Here is a 19,437-nt window from a genome sequence, read left to right on the forward strand (position 1 = left end):
GAAGAACAATGGAAGAACATCAAAAACTACTACAAGGAGAAGATCAAACAGTGCCAATTGGACCCAACCCGAAGTGCTTTAGTAAGAAAGGTGAACCAATTGAAGATACAAAAGCACAAAAATGAGATGAAGAGTCAAATAAAAATACAGAAGTACGAGAATGAGATGAGAATGGCGAAGAAGATGCATAAATGGGCAAAGGAGATGACGGTGATAAAAGAAACGAAAGAATTGTCTTCTATCCTGGTTCTTAAGCCGAAGGAGAAGGAAGTGTCCCTGAAGGAAGAACTGCTGAGAGAGAAACCGAACGAACCTGCAGCAGGCGTATATCCAACCCTTGAAGAAAATAAAACATCACACAAATATGCCACACGCTCTAAGCACAGAAAGTCCTGGGAAGAACCTGAAAATTCTGATGAAGAAGAAGAAGTGACTGGCAGTAAAGTACTAAAGAAAAATCAAAGATCACAAAGATGGGATGAAGACAACACAGATGATGATGTTCCACGTCTCGACAGTACTTTACGGTATGCAACCAGTCCATCCCCACATGATGAAGAATGCTGGTATGAGATGTCCAGAAAAGCTGCTCTGCCCCCACCATATTCAGGTACCACCAGCAAAAACCCAGTGCTGAGGAAATCTTCTGCTTCCATGATGACATCAGACCTGGCTGCATGCTTGACCCCGAAGATAACTCACAAGGTAGTTGGAGGAGAGTTGGCATTAACATCTGTTGGAGCATGCTCAAGAGAAATAGAAGAAAAAATTGACTCTGTCCAAAACCAAGTAGCTGCACTGGCTCATATTATTGAAACTGAGAAAAAGCTGAAGCGAAGTGATGACGAGAGACGCATGCAAAGACAAGAAATGATGCCTGACCAAGAGATGACAACGAAGACAAGCGGAAGTTTGCTCTCAAGGACTGAAGAAGATGAAACTAGAGGTGCTATGGCTGAAGTCTCAATGAAACAAAATGATGAACCCTTTTCAGTTGATGGATCGTTCAGCGGAACTGTTGAAGAGACTCGATACGAAGAGGCATACATCAACGGTACCATCAATCCCATCCAACAAAGAGAACCTGCAACTGTCTTTCCAATAAGGACGGATGGCCGACAAGTGGTCTACCAGCCATTCACATTAAAGGACTGGAGTGCCCTGATGCTCACCCTACCAAAGCTGACCAAAGGAGGCGTGCCATGGATGAGAGCTCTCCTGAAGCAGACGGCTGGAGATAAACTATGTTGGGGAGACATGCAAGCTGCCCTAATCAAAGCTGCCGATGAAACAGTCGCTGATAACATCAGAAAAGCCATAGAAAGAAGATTGAGAATGCGGCTACAGAATAACAATGCCATTCACATCTTCCGAGACATCCTGGAAGAAGAACTCAGGACACGATATCCATGCATTGTGACAGAAGAGTTGTTATCCATGCAGATGAGAGATACTGAAGATTATTACAGCTTCAAGCAACGTGCCACAAGCCTATATCATGATGTCACTGGAGAACCAATTGAGCCAGGAACTGGTATGTCAGTCATGTTCAGGTCTGTTCTGGTCAAGGGGATGCCTAACCAGGTTCAAGAGGCTTTGCAAAATGTGATGGGGCTGTACCGTAAGACTGAAGACGACTTTGATGCACATTGCAATCATGAAATAAACAAGTGGCAGAGAAACAGGAAGGCGTTTGAGGACCAGAAGAAGGAGTTGGAACTGGCTACTGTGAAGTTGCAATTGCAGAAATACCAAACTGAAGTTAAAGAGAAGAAGAAAGATAAGAACACAAATGTGATGAGTATACAGTCAGACCCTGCTGAAGAAGACATGTTATCTGTCACAAAACAACTAACAACTGCAATCAAGATGGTGATGAACACACAGCAACCACAAGCAACAGCAGTGACACCCAACTCCCAAACAGGTCAGCCTATGTCAATACCAAATGTGCCAGTGATGATTTACAACGGTCCTCAATCAAGGAACCAAGGAGGTTTTGGAGACCCCAGAAGAAACAAAGGTACTGGCTACATGAACAATCCAAGACGTGATCAGTGCCACCTATGTCATGGAATAGGACACTGGAGAAGAAGTTGTCCCTTAGCATCTCAAGGACAAAGGCAAGAGCCACACAATTTTCAACAATACAGGCAACCAATGCAGAGATACAATCGACAACAGCAGCCACCAATGATGCCACAGCAGACAGCCGGTCCAATGCCCCCACCTCCAAATGGAAGACTCATGAACGTCGGAGCTTACTATCAAGGAGGAAGAGATGTTCATGGATCCTTGGATGAACACTATGACTACTGAAGGGGCCTACAGCCAGACCATTCGCTAAAACCATGGAAGAGCGAACCAATGGTGGTCTTGAAGGTAAATGGACAAAAGATTAAATTTTTGGTGGATTCAGGAGCCACAGTATCCTGCATTCGACAGAAATTTCCACTCTCATCGAAGACTATGTCCATAACCGGCTGTGTGGGAGAACCAGAAGTAAGAACTTTTACTGAACCATTGGCAGTAACAATGAATGAACAGACAGTGAAACAAGAATTCTTATACTTGCCTGACTGCAGTATCTCCATATGTGGAAGAGACTTGATGTGCAAATTATCATTGTCAGTGGTGTTTTGCCCCGAAGGTCACAAAATACTGGACCGATGTGAAACCCTCAAGATACTGAGAGATGCAACTATGTGTAAAACCACTGAGATCTTGTACCTTTCTCCAGATACTGCTCAAGACTCAAAGTCACAAGTCACAATCTATTGGACAGAAATACTCACAGATCCAGAAAAAGGTAACACTGCATCAGCATTATGGCAAAACTACAAAACATGGGCAAGATCACTATATCCACTCAGTGAACCTTTTGACCCCTTGCATGTCACTCTATACTACTCCACACTTGATGATGAGACCTATGACGAATTATGGCAAAAGGTGGATGGACAGACTTTTCAAGTGAACTACTCATATCTCTACTTGGGCCCTCAAGGTATGGCACTCGCAGTCTCCCTCCCAGAAGAACTGAGACCGTATTCCAGGGGGAGTGAAGAAAGCACACCACACGTATCGCTGGCCATATCCAAACATCATTCACCAAGACAACTTGGTCCAATGGTCAAGCTGGCTTCAAGTCTTCAGTATGAAGCCACTGAAATCGGAGGTGTGTTCTACAACTCACAACACAAAATATTCAGAATTGTGCTACCTCAGGGCTCTGAAGATAACACAAGAGCATCCAAGCAATCCAGACAACGAATTTTCGAGAATCATCCGGATACAGAAAGGTATCTTGCCCAAGTACCATCACACATATGGATGATGCACCCGAATGATGTGGGTCAGACGAAACATGCTGTTAAAGTGCAACTCACCACAAGCAAGCCGATATACCATCCCCAATATCCACTCAAAGAAGACCAAGTAATGGGGATTCAAGAAACTATTAATGGATTGCTGGAGTCTGGAGTGATATATGAAACTGAATCAGAATACAACACACCTCTCTTTCCAGTGAAGAAATCGGACTTGCAGAACTGGAGGATGGTTCAAGACTTCCGTCCAATCAATGAAGTTACAGCTGGAGAATCATATCCAGTGCCAGACCCCTACATCGCCTTGAATAATCTGTCACCAGAGCATAAGTATTACACTGTCTTAGACTTGGCAAATGCATTCTTCACAATCAACTTGGAGGCCTCCTCCCAGAGGTACTTTGCTTTCAGACACGGAGACAAAGTCTATTCCTACCGAAGAATGCCCATGGGATGGAAACACAGTCCCGGTTATTTCAGCCACTTCCTAAGACAAGACCTGGCAGATTTGAAGTTTCCAGAGACATGCACTCTGATCACTTATGTGGATGACATCCTCATCGCTGGAAAAACGGCAAAAGAGGTCCTAGAAGCAACAGTACAACTGCTCACACATCTGTCGAAAAAGGGGTACAAGGTAAAAAGGCAAAAGATACAAGTTGCAAGACAAACTGTGCATTTTCTCGGACGAGAGGTGTCGAACGGTGCGCAAGGAGTGTCTGCCAACAACAAAGATGCTATCCTGAGTACTCCAAAACCAACTACGGTACGTCAAATGCTCAGTTTCCTGGGACTCTGCAATTACTCTAGGGAGTACGTCCCTGGCTATACCGAACTCACAACGCCCCTCCGAGAACTCATTAAGCCCCATGGTATGCATAACCTCTCAGCCAATTTACAGTGGACGACGGAGTCTGAAGAAGCATTTATCAAGACAAAACAAGCTATTTGTGCAGCATGCAGCCTATGTGCTCCAAATTATGACATTCCCTTCCATCTAGATGTGACAGAGAAACAATCATTTGTACAAGCTGTTCTCTATCAAAAGCATCATCAGAGCCGAAGAGTGCTGAAACACTACTCTTGTAAGTTGGATCCCCATGAACAAACTCAACCTGGTTGTGCTCGTTATCTGGCTGCTCTGGCAAAGACAATTGAGAAGACTTCACATATTGTACAAAATCATCCACTGGTGGTGCACACTCAACATGGGATACTTGCTTATCTCAACTCTCGTTTGTTCATAACTACTGCACGAAGATCCAATCATATTTCAAAGACTTTGAAACAGTCCCATATTACTTTTGAAGGAGGAAATACCAATATGGCAGTAAATATGGAGACTGAAGGACTTTCACATGTGTGTGAAGAAAAAGTCAGAACTGAACTGTATGTGAGAGCAGATTTGCATACTACACCTCTTTCAGACCCAGAGATGACCATTTTCTGTGACGGATGTGCATACAGAGCAAAAGAAGGTCATATTGTGTCCTCGTATGCAGTGGTGGAACAACTGCCCTCTAACCAATATCGTCTGATGGAAGCCCAGCAGATAGCAAAAGGTTCTGCACAAGTAGCTGAAATAACAGCAATGTTACGAGCACTACAACTTTCAGAAGGCAAAGCAGTAAACATCTATACAGACTCAATTTATGCTTACAAGACTGTCACATTGTCTTTAGCTGGCTGGATCAGAAATGGTTTCAAACTTGGGACCGGCCTTCCAATTAAGCATGAACAACTGATCAAACAACTGATAGATGCTGTCCAATTGCCATCAAGACTTGCTATCATGAAATGCAAAGCTCACACCAAGGGAACAGACTCCATTTCCCTGGGCAATCAAGCCGCAGATCAAGCTGCAAAGAAAGCTGCAAATTATAATCCAAGAAACATGCTTGTTTGCACTGAAGAAAAGATTGAGAAGTTACCTGATGCAAACCTGATCGATGCAACATACATAAGAGAAATTCAAGAAGCAGCTGGAGCATACGAACATGGTGCTTGGAAACAACGTGGGGCCATTAAAGATCCTTCAGGAATCTGGAGAAATCATGAAGGAAGAATTGTGGCTCCTATCTCACTGCTGCAGATGCTCTACGACGAATACCACACCCCTACTCATCGTAGCTACGAAGCCATCCTCAAACATATCGATTTGTGGTGGCACCCAAACATGAAGTCTATCATGCAATATTGGATAGATGATTGTCGCATTTGTCAAACCATGAATCCAAAGAAAGCTTGTAAACCACCGCCAGGAACTTATACTCTTCCCAATAAGCCTTTTGAAAGAATTGTCATGGACTTTACAGACATGGGTCCAGAAATGAGAGTTCGAGGATATCGCTATCTACTGGTCATAGTCTGTGAGTATACAAGATGGGTTGAAGCGTTCCCCTGCAAGACGGAAACTGCCAAGGAAGTAGTTAAGCACCTAACTACTGATGTCTTCCCACGATTTGGCATTCCACACGTCATAAGGTCAGATAACGGGACACATTTTACTGCTAAAATAGTCCGTGATGTGCTAAAGGCTCTTAATATCACCCAACGTTTTGGTACTGTCTATCATGCGGCCAGTCAAGGGGTATGTGAAAGGATGAATGCCACTGTCAAAAGAAAACTTGCAAAGGTTTGGAAAACCACCAAACTTGATTGGGTCACTGCCTTACCTTTTGTTTTGATGGACATCAGAAATAGCGTGAACAAAACCACGTCATATTCTCCTCATCTCCTATTAACAGGCAGAGAAATGCATAAACCAGAAGGCTCATTCACTGAAGATACACCATTCATAGAATGGGACAAACAACATCACTCATATGTTCAGCAGCTCCAAGAAATAGTGATGCAACTACATAAATGTAGACAAAGAACACATGATCTTGAAGATGTAATTGATCCAGAGATGAACATAACCCCGGGATCTTTTGTGTATGTGAAGGTACACAAACGACACAACTGGACTCAACCATATCAAACTGGTCCATATCAAGTTCTACAGTCCACTGGAAGATCAGTACAAGTTCAAAAAGAAACATCTAAAGTGTGGTACCATTTATCACACTGCTTTAAGTCACCAGTAGACCCAAGTGAACGAAGTCTAACCCAAATCCAAACTGACATTGCCACCACATCTACCATGCAGAATGAAGAAAGCCGACCAAATCCAGACATCGCTGGAAACAGCGACCCTGATGAACAACCCCGACCACCTTCTGACACTGGGGCTCCAGAAGAGGAGGAAGAAAGGGGGAGAAGAAGAAGCGGGAGAAGGAGAGTATAGGCCATTTTTTAAGCCATATTTTTTGAAAAAACTTTTGGAAAATTTTCATTGTCTATTCTGGATCACACTAATTATGCTAATTTCTATTGTTCTAGTGTGTTGGTACGTTCCCCTTATTCATGGAAGTGTTGAGAATGGCCTCGGACAGCCAACAATCAAAACAACAACCGAGCTGACAACAAACAATACAGGTAAGAGACAATGGGCACTGAAAAGAGTAAAGAGAGGGACACCAAAACTTCTAAAATATTGTTATGAAGGACAAACGTGCAACGTACTTTTTGATGTATGCGAAGTACTAGACTGTATGCAAGACGCACCTGCTATAGACCATGCCTTAAATGTACAAATTGTCTGCAAAGATACATGTCTGACCAAGGTAAATGCTCAAAATGATAAGGTTATAGAGATCGCCAGAGTTATAACAAGTACCAGTGGACAATATAATAAAGAAAAAGATACTTTTGAAATTGGCTTACAACAGAGAATTACTTTAACAAAAGTTAGGAAAAATCATGCTTCTTATCAAAAGGACCTAAAACATTGTAGAGGGCGCAAATCAATTACTCAAAGATGCAATCCTTTAGTATTATCTATTAAAAATCCAACACTTAATGACTCTGGAATCTATTCTATAGGATTCCAGTGTTCAAAAATTGATACTGTACCCTGCAATAGAAAACTAAAGTTAAATTTTGAAGGCTACATCCAAACAACAATTTTGAAACCTAATAAACCTGCTCCAGAAAATGATTTAATTTCCCTAACCGAAGCAATTAAAATTGAAACAGGGCACGAAATGAATGAAAATACTTGGCTAAAATGGGTACAGTATACCGCCCATACTTTAACTACAGAAGATTGCATTGCATGTTCTGCAGCTAGACCACGATTAACAACTACATCAATACCATATTCTAATGAAAAAGACCTAACTTGCATACTTAAACTCTTCACTAAAAATTCATTTGATAAAACTGATGAATGCTATCAACTTCATAATAAACTACCAGTAGTAGCCTCCAAGGATGTGCCGACATCCTGGACTCTGGGAATAGCTAAATATACGTGTTTCCTTAAAGATACCATTATGCGTACAGACGCAGGGAAAAATGATAAAAATGAAATAGAGAGTTTCACTAAACATTTTTGTAATCAGACTTTATCTTCTGATAATTATAGAGAATTTGCTTTTCTGAACGGCCATAATACTGCTCGTGCAGATATTTGGTGGTTATGTGCAAATTTACGTTTGTATGCCATTCTACCAAAAACATGGTCAGGTGTTTGTGCACCGATTATGTTAATTATTCCATTTACCATAGGTCCAGCAAATTCACTAAATTTAAAACAAACTCAATTGTCATACAGAGTTAACTCAGGAAATAATCATGTATTCAAAAGGTCGTTGTCTCCTCAATCTAAACCCAAACTCCAAGGATCATTTAATGAAGATATCTACCTCAGTTCTATCGGTATACCCATGGGGGTTCCAAATGAGTTCAAAGCACAAGATGTAGTTGCGGCTGGATTTACTTCAGTTTTATTTGCTGGAGTAACTGCTACTAAAAATACGGCTTGGATAAATTATCTCTACTATAATCAACAAAGATTTATAAATTACACAATTGAGGCAATAGAAGGCATCGTAGAGCAATTGGGCCCTACGTCACTTATGGCCTGGCAAAATCGGATTGCTCTAGATATGTTACTTGCCAAAGAATCATCAGTATGCAGCATGTTTGGAGCAGAATGCTGTACTTATATACCAAATAATACCTCACCCGATGGAAGTATTGCAAAAGCTTTGAACAAACTTAAGTCCTTGTCCATGGAATTTGCTAAGAATTCTGGCGTATCTGAAAACACTTGGTCAAATTGGTTATACGGGATGTTTGGTCCTTGGACTACGACCATAATATCTGTCATTACTACAATATTGACTGTAATTGCTATCTTGATCATAATTGGATGCTGTGTTATCCCATGTCTCCGATCTCTAGTAGAACGATTGATTGCAACTGCCCTAACGAAAAAAGACCCCTCGTCACAAATTCTATTACTCTCTGTAGGGTCCCAACTCTCAGGTCCCGAATCAATTGACTAAGTTTGGTCAAAATTATGTAGATTGCTAAAAAAGTATACAAGAAAACAAATTCTGAATCCTAGTAAGTGCTCCTTGTTTCTTATTTGCTGTCCGAGAGTCATGTATTGATTTATGTGCTATGTTAGCCTAAGGGCTGGGTTGTGTTATAATCAGGGTGGTTAAAGCTAAAGCTAAAATTTTACTCACATATGGGAACTTTAAGTTGAATGTATTATTATGTGAAAGTAGCTTTTTGTTTTTTTGTTTTTTGATTTTGTTTTGATGATCACATGTGTAAATGTGATCAAAAGGGGAAATTGTGAGATTATTATTCCATGTAATATGGTAAATCATACTTTGTACTCCTGTTTACGTGTGCGCCAACGTGGCATGAGATTGTATATGTACCCTGAACCTCCATATATGATGATACTTTGAAAGATCAGCTAAAAATGCTTGTTTTTGTGCACTTTGTCTTCATTGAACCCAGATAACAATCTGCGTGCTGTACATTTCTAGCTAATTATTGAGGAATTATGACGTGTGTTAACTAGTATATAAGGAGCCACAGTAGAGATGTAAAACAGGAGACAGTTGGTGTTTCATTCGATTGATGCCTGCATCTGCTGAATAAAGAGACTGATTTGAAACTGCCCGGCCTTCTCGACTCCTGCTTCTAGTTCGCCGTCCAGGAAAACTGACAACACCATGTTTTATAAAATAGGCTGGCCATGTTGTTGTAGTTGACCTGTGCCCATATCTATGTCCAAGTATTGACCAGTATAACCACACACTATTTCGTAAGCTTGTTATTTTTGTGTGAAACATATGTGGTACAGACTGCAGAGGTGTGGGGCCACGGGCTTATCTCAGTCAGTTTGTGCAGTAATTAAATCAGGCTGAAGTTTCTCGGCTCTGTCTGTGTTTCCTCTTTAATCAGGGACCATTAAGCCTCTGATTGCACTCGGCTCCTGACTCCAGTCTCTTCAAAGGCTGCAGGCTGAATGCTCTCTGCTTCTTATTGTTAACATACCTGCATATGTTCAGTTTGTTATATGCTATGAATATATTATCTACATGTTTAGACCTAAAATCCCTCCAAATACATAAGGGTTATCAAAAATCTATACCCAGATCCAATCCATGCTAAAACTTGCATTGAAACTGGACTGAACAAGTATCAGTAGTGAAAACGCTCCCATAAAAAGTACTTGGACAGTGGGTGGACCTTTCAAGACCTTACCATGCTAATATTAAATAAAGTACAGCTATTTTTGAGTTGAATATGTCACTCTAAACGGTTTCTATGATTGTGTTTTTTCAAAAGGTAGCAAATTTAAATCAAGTTTAAAATGTAGGCTGTAACCCACGCCAAAACAACAGCAAAACAACAGCATGGCTTGTTGGCATAGCAACCGTGCCACATAGAAAAGTAGTTACGTTAACAACAACACATAAACAATTACAAGAAGATTCATGCATGTTTGAGCAATCTTTTAATCGCTTATTTTAAAGACGCCATATTGCCGATCAGTTCCCATTTTTACTGCCACTGCTCTCCGATTTTACTTTCTTAATCGAGGCGTTGGGTTCTGCAGCGTTGTATAGTCATTTTTATGGTTTACGGTCGAAGTTGTTTCTTTTATTAATTCATTTCAGAAGAATATTGCAATTTAAAATGTACAAATTGTAACATAATGACCCACGGGTGTCATAGATTATAACTATAGAGCAAACACAAGCACAATACGTCTTTAAGGTAAAAAAAAAAGGCCTATTATTCAAGTATTCTACTAAAGGACTATTGAATGTTGTCATACTATTTTTAAAGTGTCGTTATTTTAGATGTGAAAATGATGAGGGACAGTATGAGTATAGTATAAACCACAGAAGCTCGGGGCACATGTTGACGCTGTGAGGCCGGAGGAGCCTGTTATTCCGGTCCACTTTGACTCAAGATGAATACTTCTTCCATCCATATTCCACCCCCCACTGCACCACTGCACCACTACCACTGACCCACGAGAGACGAGACCCCAAAGTGTTCAGACACCCACAGCCACGAGCAGACACATGCATGGACAGTTTTGGACTATAGTTTATTTCTGCTTGTGTCTTCTGGAGAAAATCAAGCAAAACGGCTTCTAATAGCGGCTCCATGTGACTCATGACCTCGACACAAGGTCATCTGTGATTCGCCAGTCGTCAGTCTTCGCAGGTCACATCGATTAAAACTGATGCCCCGGCTCTGACATGCAGTACAGCTCTCTGTACTTATATTCGCTCAGACGCAACCGCGGACAAGGTTGTTTGGGTGACTTTTAGGCTACTTTTAATTGTTAGTTGATTAAAGGTTAATTGCAATTGAAAAGTAAAGTCATCGCACACCCCTCAAACAAGCTCTAAAGGATATGCATTGTTCTTTTAGTTTATATTTTTTGCAAATCATGACCTATTGTCAGTAATATAAATATTGTAGTATTTATAGTCTTAATAAATAGTTTGTTAAGAATGATTCAGGCTTAGTAACAGCTTAATTAAGGTTAGGAATAAGTAGTTATTCAGTCTCAATCATTCTTAAAAGAGACATATTGTGCTTTATCCTGCTGTATAGTTATAATCTATGATACCTGTGGATCATTATGTGATAATTTGCACATTTTAAATTGAAACATTCTTCTAAAAACACTTAATAAAAGAAACAAATCCACTGACTTCCGTAATAAAAACTGTGGTGTCCAATGAGAGCTGACATCGCCGTAAACATCATCACAAGAAAGTTGTTGGTCCCTCCTATGAGTAGCTCACACTGTTTAAAATCGATTTTATTCTGATCTTACTGTGTTTGTGTTTCCACAGCCCCGGTCATCCTAAATGAGCTGAACTGGACTCAGGCACTGGAGCGAGTCTTTATTGAGAACCGCAAAGAGGACAGCTCCCTCCGGTGGCAGGTGTTTGGCAGTGCGACCGGCGTCACGCGCTACTACCCAGGTGAGTCTGGACCATCAGTCACCGATAACCTGCCCCGGCCTCAGACTCTCACAGATAAAGTCTAAATTGGCCCCGGAGCTTTGGGCCAGCGGCGCATTGGCCACTCCTTATCAGATTGCACTTCAGTAACTTGACCGACAGAAGTAAATTATGATTTTTGACTTTGATCTAATCTGATCCCACATAGCCCTATAGACAGTTTATAACTTATATTGTTGCTTTGTGCAGCTACTCCATGGAGAGCACCCAACAAAATCGACCTGTACGATGTCCGCAGAAGGCCGTGGTGAGTGATAACTCTTCATTTGTTGCGACTTCGGTGTAAAAGTTGTGGCTGATTTCTAATTAGATTTCAGTATGGCTATTTGTATTATCAAAGGTGGTTTTCAAAGTACATTATATATAATCTTCTTTTCCGTGGTTGGACTTTTAGTGTTTGGTCCATGTTCAAAGGAGGTCTGCATGTTTTTTTGCCAACATTTTTGGCGAGGCGAGGTAGCTGAATCATCCCAATTGTGACGAGATTGTGACGAGATGAACCACACAGCCTCAGAAACCACCTGTCCCTCTGCTCTCTCCTCCTTCACCATGTAACCTGCTTTCCCCTCTTTCATTCTCTCTCTCCCTCTCTTCGCTCTGCACCTGTTCTCATTCTTTCCAATTCTCCTCATACTGGTTTTCTCTCTCTGACCATGTACCTGCTCCCCCGCATCTCCTCTCTCCTCTCCTCCTTGTCTGTTCTCTTCCCTCTCTCCTCTCCCGATTGTACCTGCTCTCTCTCCCTGTCTCTCTCTCACTCTGTCCTCCTTGTACCTGCTTCCTCTCTCTTTCTCCTATATTGTGCCTGCTCTTTCCCCCTCTTTCCTCTCCTCCTTGTACCTGTTCTCTCACCTGTACCCCTCTGTCTCTGTTCTTCCTTCCTCGTACTTGCTCTCACTCCTCTTCTCCTCTCGACCTTGTACCTGCTCTCTCTCTCCTGCCTTTTCAGAAACTGGCTCTCTCACCCCCCTCCTCCTTCACAGTGCACCTGCTCTCTCTCCAAGCTCTCCCTAAACCCACTCCTCTCCTATTTGTACCTGTTCTTTGCCTCTCTATCTCTCCCTCTCTCTCCTTCTTGTACCTGTCTTTCCTTCTCTCTCCTCCTTTCACCTGCTCCCTCTCTCTCCTCCTTGTACCCACCCTCTCTCCTCCTTTTACCCACTCTCTCTCCTCTCCTCCTTGTACCCACCCTCTCTCCTCCTTTTACCCGCTCTCTCTCTCCTCTCCTCCTTGTACCCACCCTCTCTCCTCCTTTCACCTGCTCCCTCTCTCCTCTCCTCCTTGTACCCACCCTCTCTCCTCCTTTCACCTGCTCCCTCTCTCTCCTCTCCTCCTTGTACCCACTCTCTCTCTCCTCTCGTCCTTGTACCCACCCTCTCTCCTCCTTTCACCTGCTCCCTCTCTCTCCTCTCCTCCTTGTACCCACCCTCTCTCCTCCTTTCATCTGCTCCCTCTCTCTCCTCTCCTCCTTGTACCCACTCTCTCTCTCCTCTCCTCCTTGTACCCACCCTCTCTCCTCCTTTTACCTGCTCCCTCTCTCTCCTCTCCTCCTTGTACCCACCCTCTCTCCTCCTTTCACCTGCTCCCTCTCTCTCCTCCCCTCCTTTTACCTCCTCCCGTCTCTCGGCTGTCACCTGTCTGTTGCCTGGTTACATTTTCGGAGTGGACTGGACATAATGTTGACTGGCGTTGTGATTAGACTTGACCTGCTTTTCCACGTCCGCCCGTGTCCGCCTCGCTCTGATTGGCTGTTTGGGGTCAGTCCGCGCTGTCAGACCAAGTCAACAAGAGCTCCGGCCATACAAACACGAGGCAGGCCCAAGGAGCAGCGTCAACACAATTATAGAAGTGTGTTAAAAGTGGAAGAAATACTTTTTTTTGTAAGAAAGTAAAAGGTATTTAAAGAAACCGAGATGTCATTTGAAGCAGGCTGTGATACCAGAGGGTGCTAGCAGTAAAAAAAAAACGGGTGTGGTTACTGTATGATTGTGAAAAATATAATTACTGGAGTATGGAAGTAAAGTTTGAACATCTGATTTATATTTTTGGCCTTTTTTCAAAATTCATTATCATACTTGACATAGGGACAGTGCATATTACTGAACAGTTGTTATAACAGTGTAAATGTGCCTTTAAAGGGGCTACATTACACAAAATGTTCTCTATCATATTTTGCTGTTACCTCCTCAAAAACCTACGTAGAGTTGTGTTTTTTCATTCACGCATGTCTGAGTAATCCTGATCTATTAGTCTGTCTACATCTCCAAAGCTCAAAATGCTCTGTTTCACCTTGTGATGTCATGAAGTGGTAGTTTTCAAATTAAGAGCTACATTTTACCTTTAGTTCAGTACAGATTGGCTGAAATCACACAAATGATTCTAGTGAAGGTGACATCACAAGGTGGAGAGAAGAACACAGCCTAAATATGCAGAGTTTGTGTGTTAAACATGTGAATGAAACAAAACACAACTCCAGGTCTGTTTGTGATGAGGAAACAACATTAGAAATTGTGATATAAGCCCTTTAAATATATAGCAAACCATTCGCGCAGTGTTTTTTCATTTGCCTTTCTCTTTCTATTTTAGGTTAATTTAGCCTTTTATGCCCTTGATATTAGAACACAAAAACTAATATGATCGCAATACTGTATTTAACGTGAATATTTCAACTGGTTTTCAGTACCTCCATTGCTTTACCATTTAATAATAAAAGACAAAAGTACAATACAAAATAAACACGGATGTAATAAGTAAAATAAATAAGTCAGATATATTTGTATAATGACTTTTTGCAGCATCAAATGAAAATGCAGCAGGTTTCACTACAGTCTGTTATTTATTCATACCCAAGCAGCAACAGCAGTTATCTAAAATCTCAGGGCTGACAAGAAACTACCTGACATTTTAATCAGCTTTACATCATACAAAAGTGCGTCCTTACTGTCCTGGAGTGACAATATACAAGAGTAAACATCCAGCCCAAATCACTTCACTTTTAAGAATAACAAGTACTGTATCAGGATCATTTATGCTTCTGCTTAGGACCACCTACTTTTGACACATGTTAGTGAAGTGCGAGGAGACAAGGGTATAAGGAAGTAGGAAGCTGTGAGAGGGCAGTTGTGAGTGGCAGGTGTCCGTTGACAGGGCGAGGCAGATGAGAGGTGTGTTTTTGCTCCTGTCAGTCTCTGCTCCTCCATGTTTGTCACTGTCATGGCCGCCCTTCTTCCCCGCACGCCGCACACAGTCAGACCTGTTGCTTAGTAACAGCTTCGGCGTTCAAAGAGGGCGAAACGGCTTCACACAGAGCAGAGGGTTTAGAAGTGGGAGAAAGTCTTTCAAATACCAAAATCAAAGTTATATTTCTAGTATGAGTAGTTATAGTGAGTAGTGCTGTAAAAAGCAGGTTCAAATGGGGAAGAAGGCTACTTTTCAAAATCTTCTACAAAACTCTACTTGCTAACATGGAATAAAAATAGTCCCACATTATGAACAGGGATAAGGGATCACAATGTTCTATTGCATATTCTCTTATTAAAACCAAACACAAATTGGTTTAATAATAATTTTATGAACAGAACAGAAATAGGCTGTTTCATTTTTAATCAGTGCTGCAAAAAAACATGTCTGAACTCTGTAGACTGAACGCTCTAGACTTGACTCAAAAGACTGACTATTTGAAATTATTATATGTAAATTTCATTAAAAAATAGTTCCTTATTCATTCACATTTACAGCTACTAATCTTACAGCTGTTCCTCATAATACTAACCAGTCCATTTTCTGGTCTTCATCACATTTTTAAGTTTTTCTAACGCTCAAAAAAAGTAAATTTCGATGAGAAACTATCTTCTTCCATCGCTGTCTGGTCTATAGCAGGTCTTGTCATGATTCGCCGGGTCAGTTTGGGGTCCTGTCCTTCTCATGTTCAGCTCTGATGTCATTTGGTCACTCACAGTCCGATGAGGTTAGTGTCAGGAGTGACCGGGTCAAGTCTAAAGATGGCACTGTCCCGCAATGGAACAGCCTCGCTTGCAGTATCCAGCTCTGTGCACCTGGCATATCAGATTGTGTTCATATTTGCTGATGCCTCATGGTCGTATGCGTGAGGTCATAGAGGTTACACAGTGAGCTTTAAGTAGCAGTAAGTGAGTAGGACTGTCACAGTAACAAACTTTCAAGTACGATACGTTGCTACAGAGAAATACTGCGATAAACGATGATATTGAAACTATTTTATGCCACTGACGCAAACCAGGATAAACACAGTAAAGTAGTTTTTAAATCTACAGTATCATTAAAAGGCCTGAGCTGCAGCAAATAAATGAACCAATGAATTACTAATTATAGAATCAGAATCAGAAGACTTTTATTGCCATTGTCAGTGAACACAGCTCACAAACTAGGAACTCACTTCGGGGATAAAGTACAACATAAAAACACTGAATAAATACAAATAAGGGCATGCACAAAGTAAAAAAAAAAGTCCTTAAAAATAAATTTAAATACTTAGAGGTAGAAAATACACACAACAGCAGCATCAGAACAATCTGAGCATTTTTTTATTTTTTTTAGAAGTTACTTTTTCAACCCTACATAGCTCAAACCTTACCTTATTGCATAAAAATGGCAAAAAAAAAACCAAAAACCTCCCCATTATTACAAACAAATAGTACACATGATAAATATTGAGTCCCAAAATATATTTTTCCAGTATTCCTGTACTGAATGTAAGGTGGAGGTTTTAATATAAGTCCTTTTGGGGGGGTTTGTCGCTTTTTATATACTGTGTCTTTTTTATTGTGATGGTATGTGAGTGCAAAATAAAAAATAATAAGTAAAAAAAAACAAGAAGTTGACATAGTAATTATCGCGACAGGCCTATTTACAATATGAATGATATCAGAAATTTCTAACCTATGTTCACAATTAAAATACTATTAAACTATTTCTGGATTTATTATGGAATGTTTCTATGGGTACAATACAACAAGTGTCAGGGAGGCATTTTGAAAAATACTTAAATCTATACATTTTAAGTACGACAACAAAGAATCATCGTTTTTGCTCTTGAGTATTGACTGAGTCCAGGCGTCATTGACAAGTTGACATAGTGAAAACGTAACATGCAGCTCCATGACAAAAACATTATCCGATGTAGGGTTTTTTGTTTTTTGTTAGTTTTTTTTATACATCTTAGGTACCGCAATAAAGAATCAGTTCTATTCTGCAAAATCGACTCGTTATAGTTGTTTCCCCTCAACATTTACTCACCCAAAGTTGTATTTCGAGCGATTCGTGTCTGTCTGAGCAATCTTTAATCACTTTTTTTTCAAGACGCCGTATTGCCAATGAATCGACGTTTTCACCGCCACCAGCACACACCCACTGCTCTGTACTTACTCCGTTCTCTAATTTCATTTTCTTAATCGATGATACGCGTAGGATTCGGCAGCGTTGCGTCATCATTTTGATACAAATGGAAAAAAATCTGCTTATAGCTCTACAGCAGACAGAAGCACAATAGGTCGTCTTTAAAGTGTCACGTTTAAAAGCTGCTCTCAACTTTCATTAAACGTCCTAATCATTCATGTTCTGTAGCGTACTTGCATCAGTCGTGAAATCCAGCGCACATCCGTGTTTATTGCTTTGACAGACTGATCCTAGAGAGCTGTCTCATGGAGGCTATTCCCGGGCAGTGCTGGTCATACTTGTCCAGTCCAGGTTTCGGGGGATGACTGGTGGGCTGCCTGCCACCACAGATGGGCCCCCCTCCCTCCCTCTCTCCCCCCTTCCTCCCCCCTCTCTCCCTCCCTTCATATTAAAAGCCACACTAAAATGAATGGTCCAGTCAACACACTTAATTGTCTCCAATCGCTCTGACATTAATTATTAACATTTGTCCATTATAATGTCTGTTCATGTTATCCAGAGAAGCAAAGCAGACGGAGGAGAAAAACACCAGAGACAGGCATGAAGCTGCTCCCATATTTAATTACCTCCAGCTCTGCAACATGGGGCCTGTACAATGAAATGTATAGATTTTTATTTTTATTTTTTTAAACGAATTGACGCGTTAACTAAATTGATCTGTCGTTCAAATCTTGAGCCCAAAACAGAATCTATCTCATAATGAGCTACAGTACTTGTCTCCATGGAGATATTACTCTACTTTGAATTTTCCACAGTAGGGCATTAAACGTATCTTCATGGAATCAAGCAGGTGACACCCCCAGGTCAAGTTACATCAGAGTCTTATTTATAAAGCAGATGTTCAAAAAGGTTATGGTCCATTTTAAGTGATCTACAGTGGTGGAACAAGTACTTCATTTTGTTGCTTAAGTAAAAGTACAGATACTGGAGCAGAAAATGGTCAAGTAAAAGATTCACATGAAAAAATGTACTGAAGTAAAAGTACCCATTTAAAAATGTACTTCACTATTTTGTGCATATTTTGAGGTCTTATGGGGATTCAATTGTAGTCATTTTGATACAGATTTGTGCTGAATTTCGTTCATTCTTGCTGTTCTTATATATATATATATATATATATATATATATAATTTTTTTTTTTTTTTTTTTTTTTTTGCTCAAACTATGAATGTGTTAAAAATGAAGCCCTCAGCCTTTTCAGGTCTCAAACAATAATAAACATACTTTTACTTTTCAGTCCAGTTAAAAAATGGAGTGGAGTAGAAAGTACAGATACTGCTCTCAAATATAGTACATTTAGGTACAGATACCTAAAGTGTGTACTTATGTGTAGCACTTTACTACTTTTACCTTGTCACGCTCCACCACTGGTGATCTATAAAAGATGACGTGGAAATGCGTCATTGTTTTCAGAGATGAGTCAGAGGGAGATCTGACCTCACAGAGATGAGAAGTGAGCAAGTTTGAGGAAGTTTGTGGAAGTTTTATGGAGAAGGCAACTGCAGTACGAATTCATGTTTTACAAGGTAGTTTTTAGCAACAAAAACATCAAAGGTAAGATAGATTGGTTTTATGTCCAACTGTGGAGCATTCCAGGCAAAGCAATACGTTATTTTCTACACTGGCTTTTTCAGTTCATGGATAAAAGCCGGATTTCACTGGAATATATTACACCAAGAATTACCGGTAGACTAAAAGCATGTATTGCTTGACTAAACTCTTTGAATTCATCTTCAAATGGCCGAATCTTGTGAAGACTTTGTAAATATTTAGAATCCAAACTAAATGATGTATTTTTGGACAATTCTGAACTTCCATAAAGTCTATTATTTTGTTATCTTCCTAACAGACCACCAACAACTCCACCAACAATGTGTTAGAGGCACATAATATAATATCTACACTCCCTTGCTAGCCTCGCCTTATTTTTTTTTCGATAAAACATTTTATTCAAATCTCTTCGCTTTTCTGGCAAACTAAATAAATTACTTTCTCTGCACAGGAAAATAAATATAAATTTGATGCAGAATTTTAACCAAAAATATGTAAATGCGAGTTTTGGCACAGGCCCCACCTATAATGAATGAAGGGAAAACTAAAAGCACAGACAACATCGCTTGCCGTGCTGGGTCCCTCGGCTCCTGCCTCCTATATTTTTATCTTAATTCAATCTTTATTCTCCACCACATCCACAGCTGCACTAAGAGCCCAGCAGTCCATAAAATAATAAGACCATCAACACAAATCCATGCACAAGGGAGAACGCACGT

General features: G+C 40.6%; 1 protein-coding gene across 1 annotated transcript in view; it reads left to right on the forward strand.

Moving 5' to 3' along the window:
• cacna2d2a (calcium channel, voltage-dependent, alpha 2/delta subunit 2a) overlaps positions 1-19,437 on the forward strand; it is a 207,441-nt gene that overhangs the window by 144,019 nt on the left and 43,985 nt on the right. The window contains exons 6-7 of the mRNA XM_055221612.1: positions 11,564-11,695; positions 11,924-11,981. Coding sequence (XP_055077587.1) covers positions 11,564-11,695; positions 11,924-11,981 — 190 coding nt within the window. The remainder of the gene's footprint in view (positions 1-11,563; positions 11,696-11,923; positions 11,982-19,437) is intronic.

Source organism: Periophthalmus magnuspinnatus, chromosome 5 (assembly GCF_009829125.3).
Source record: "Periophthalmus magnuspinnatus isolate fPerMag1 chromosome 5, fPerMag1.2.pri, whole genome shotgun sequence".
Lineage (NCBI taxonomy): Eukaryota > Metazoa > Chordata > Actinopteri > Gobiiformes > Gobiidae > Periophthalmus > Periophthalmus magnuspinnatus.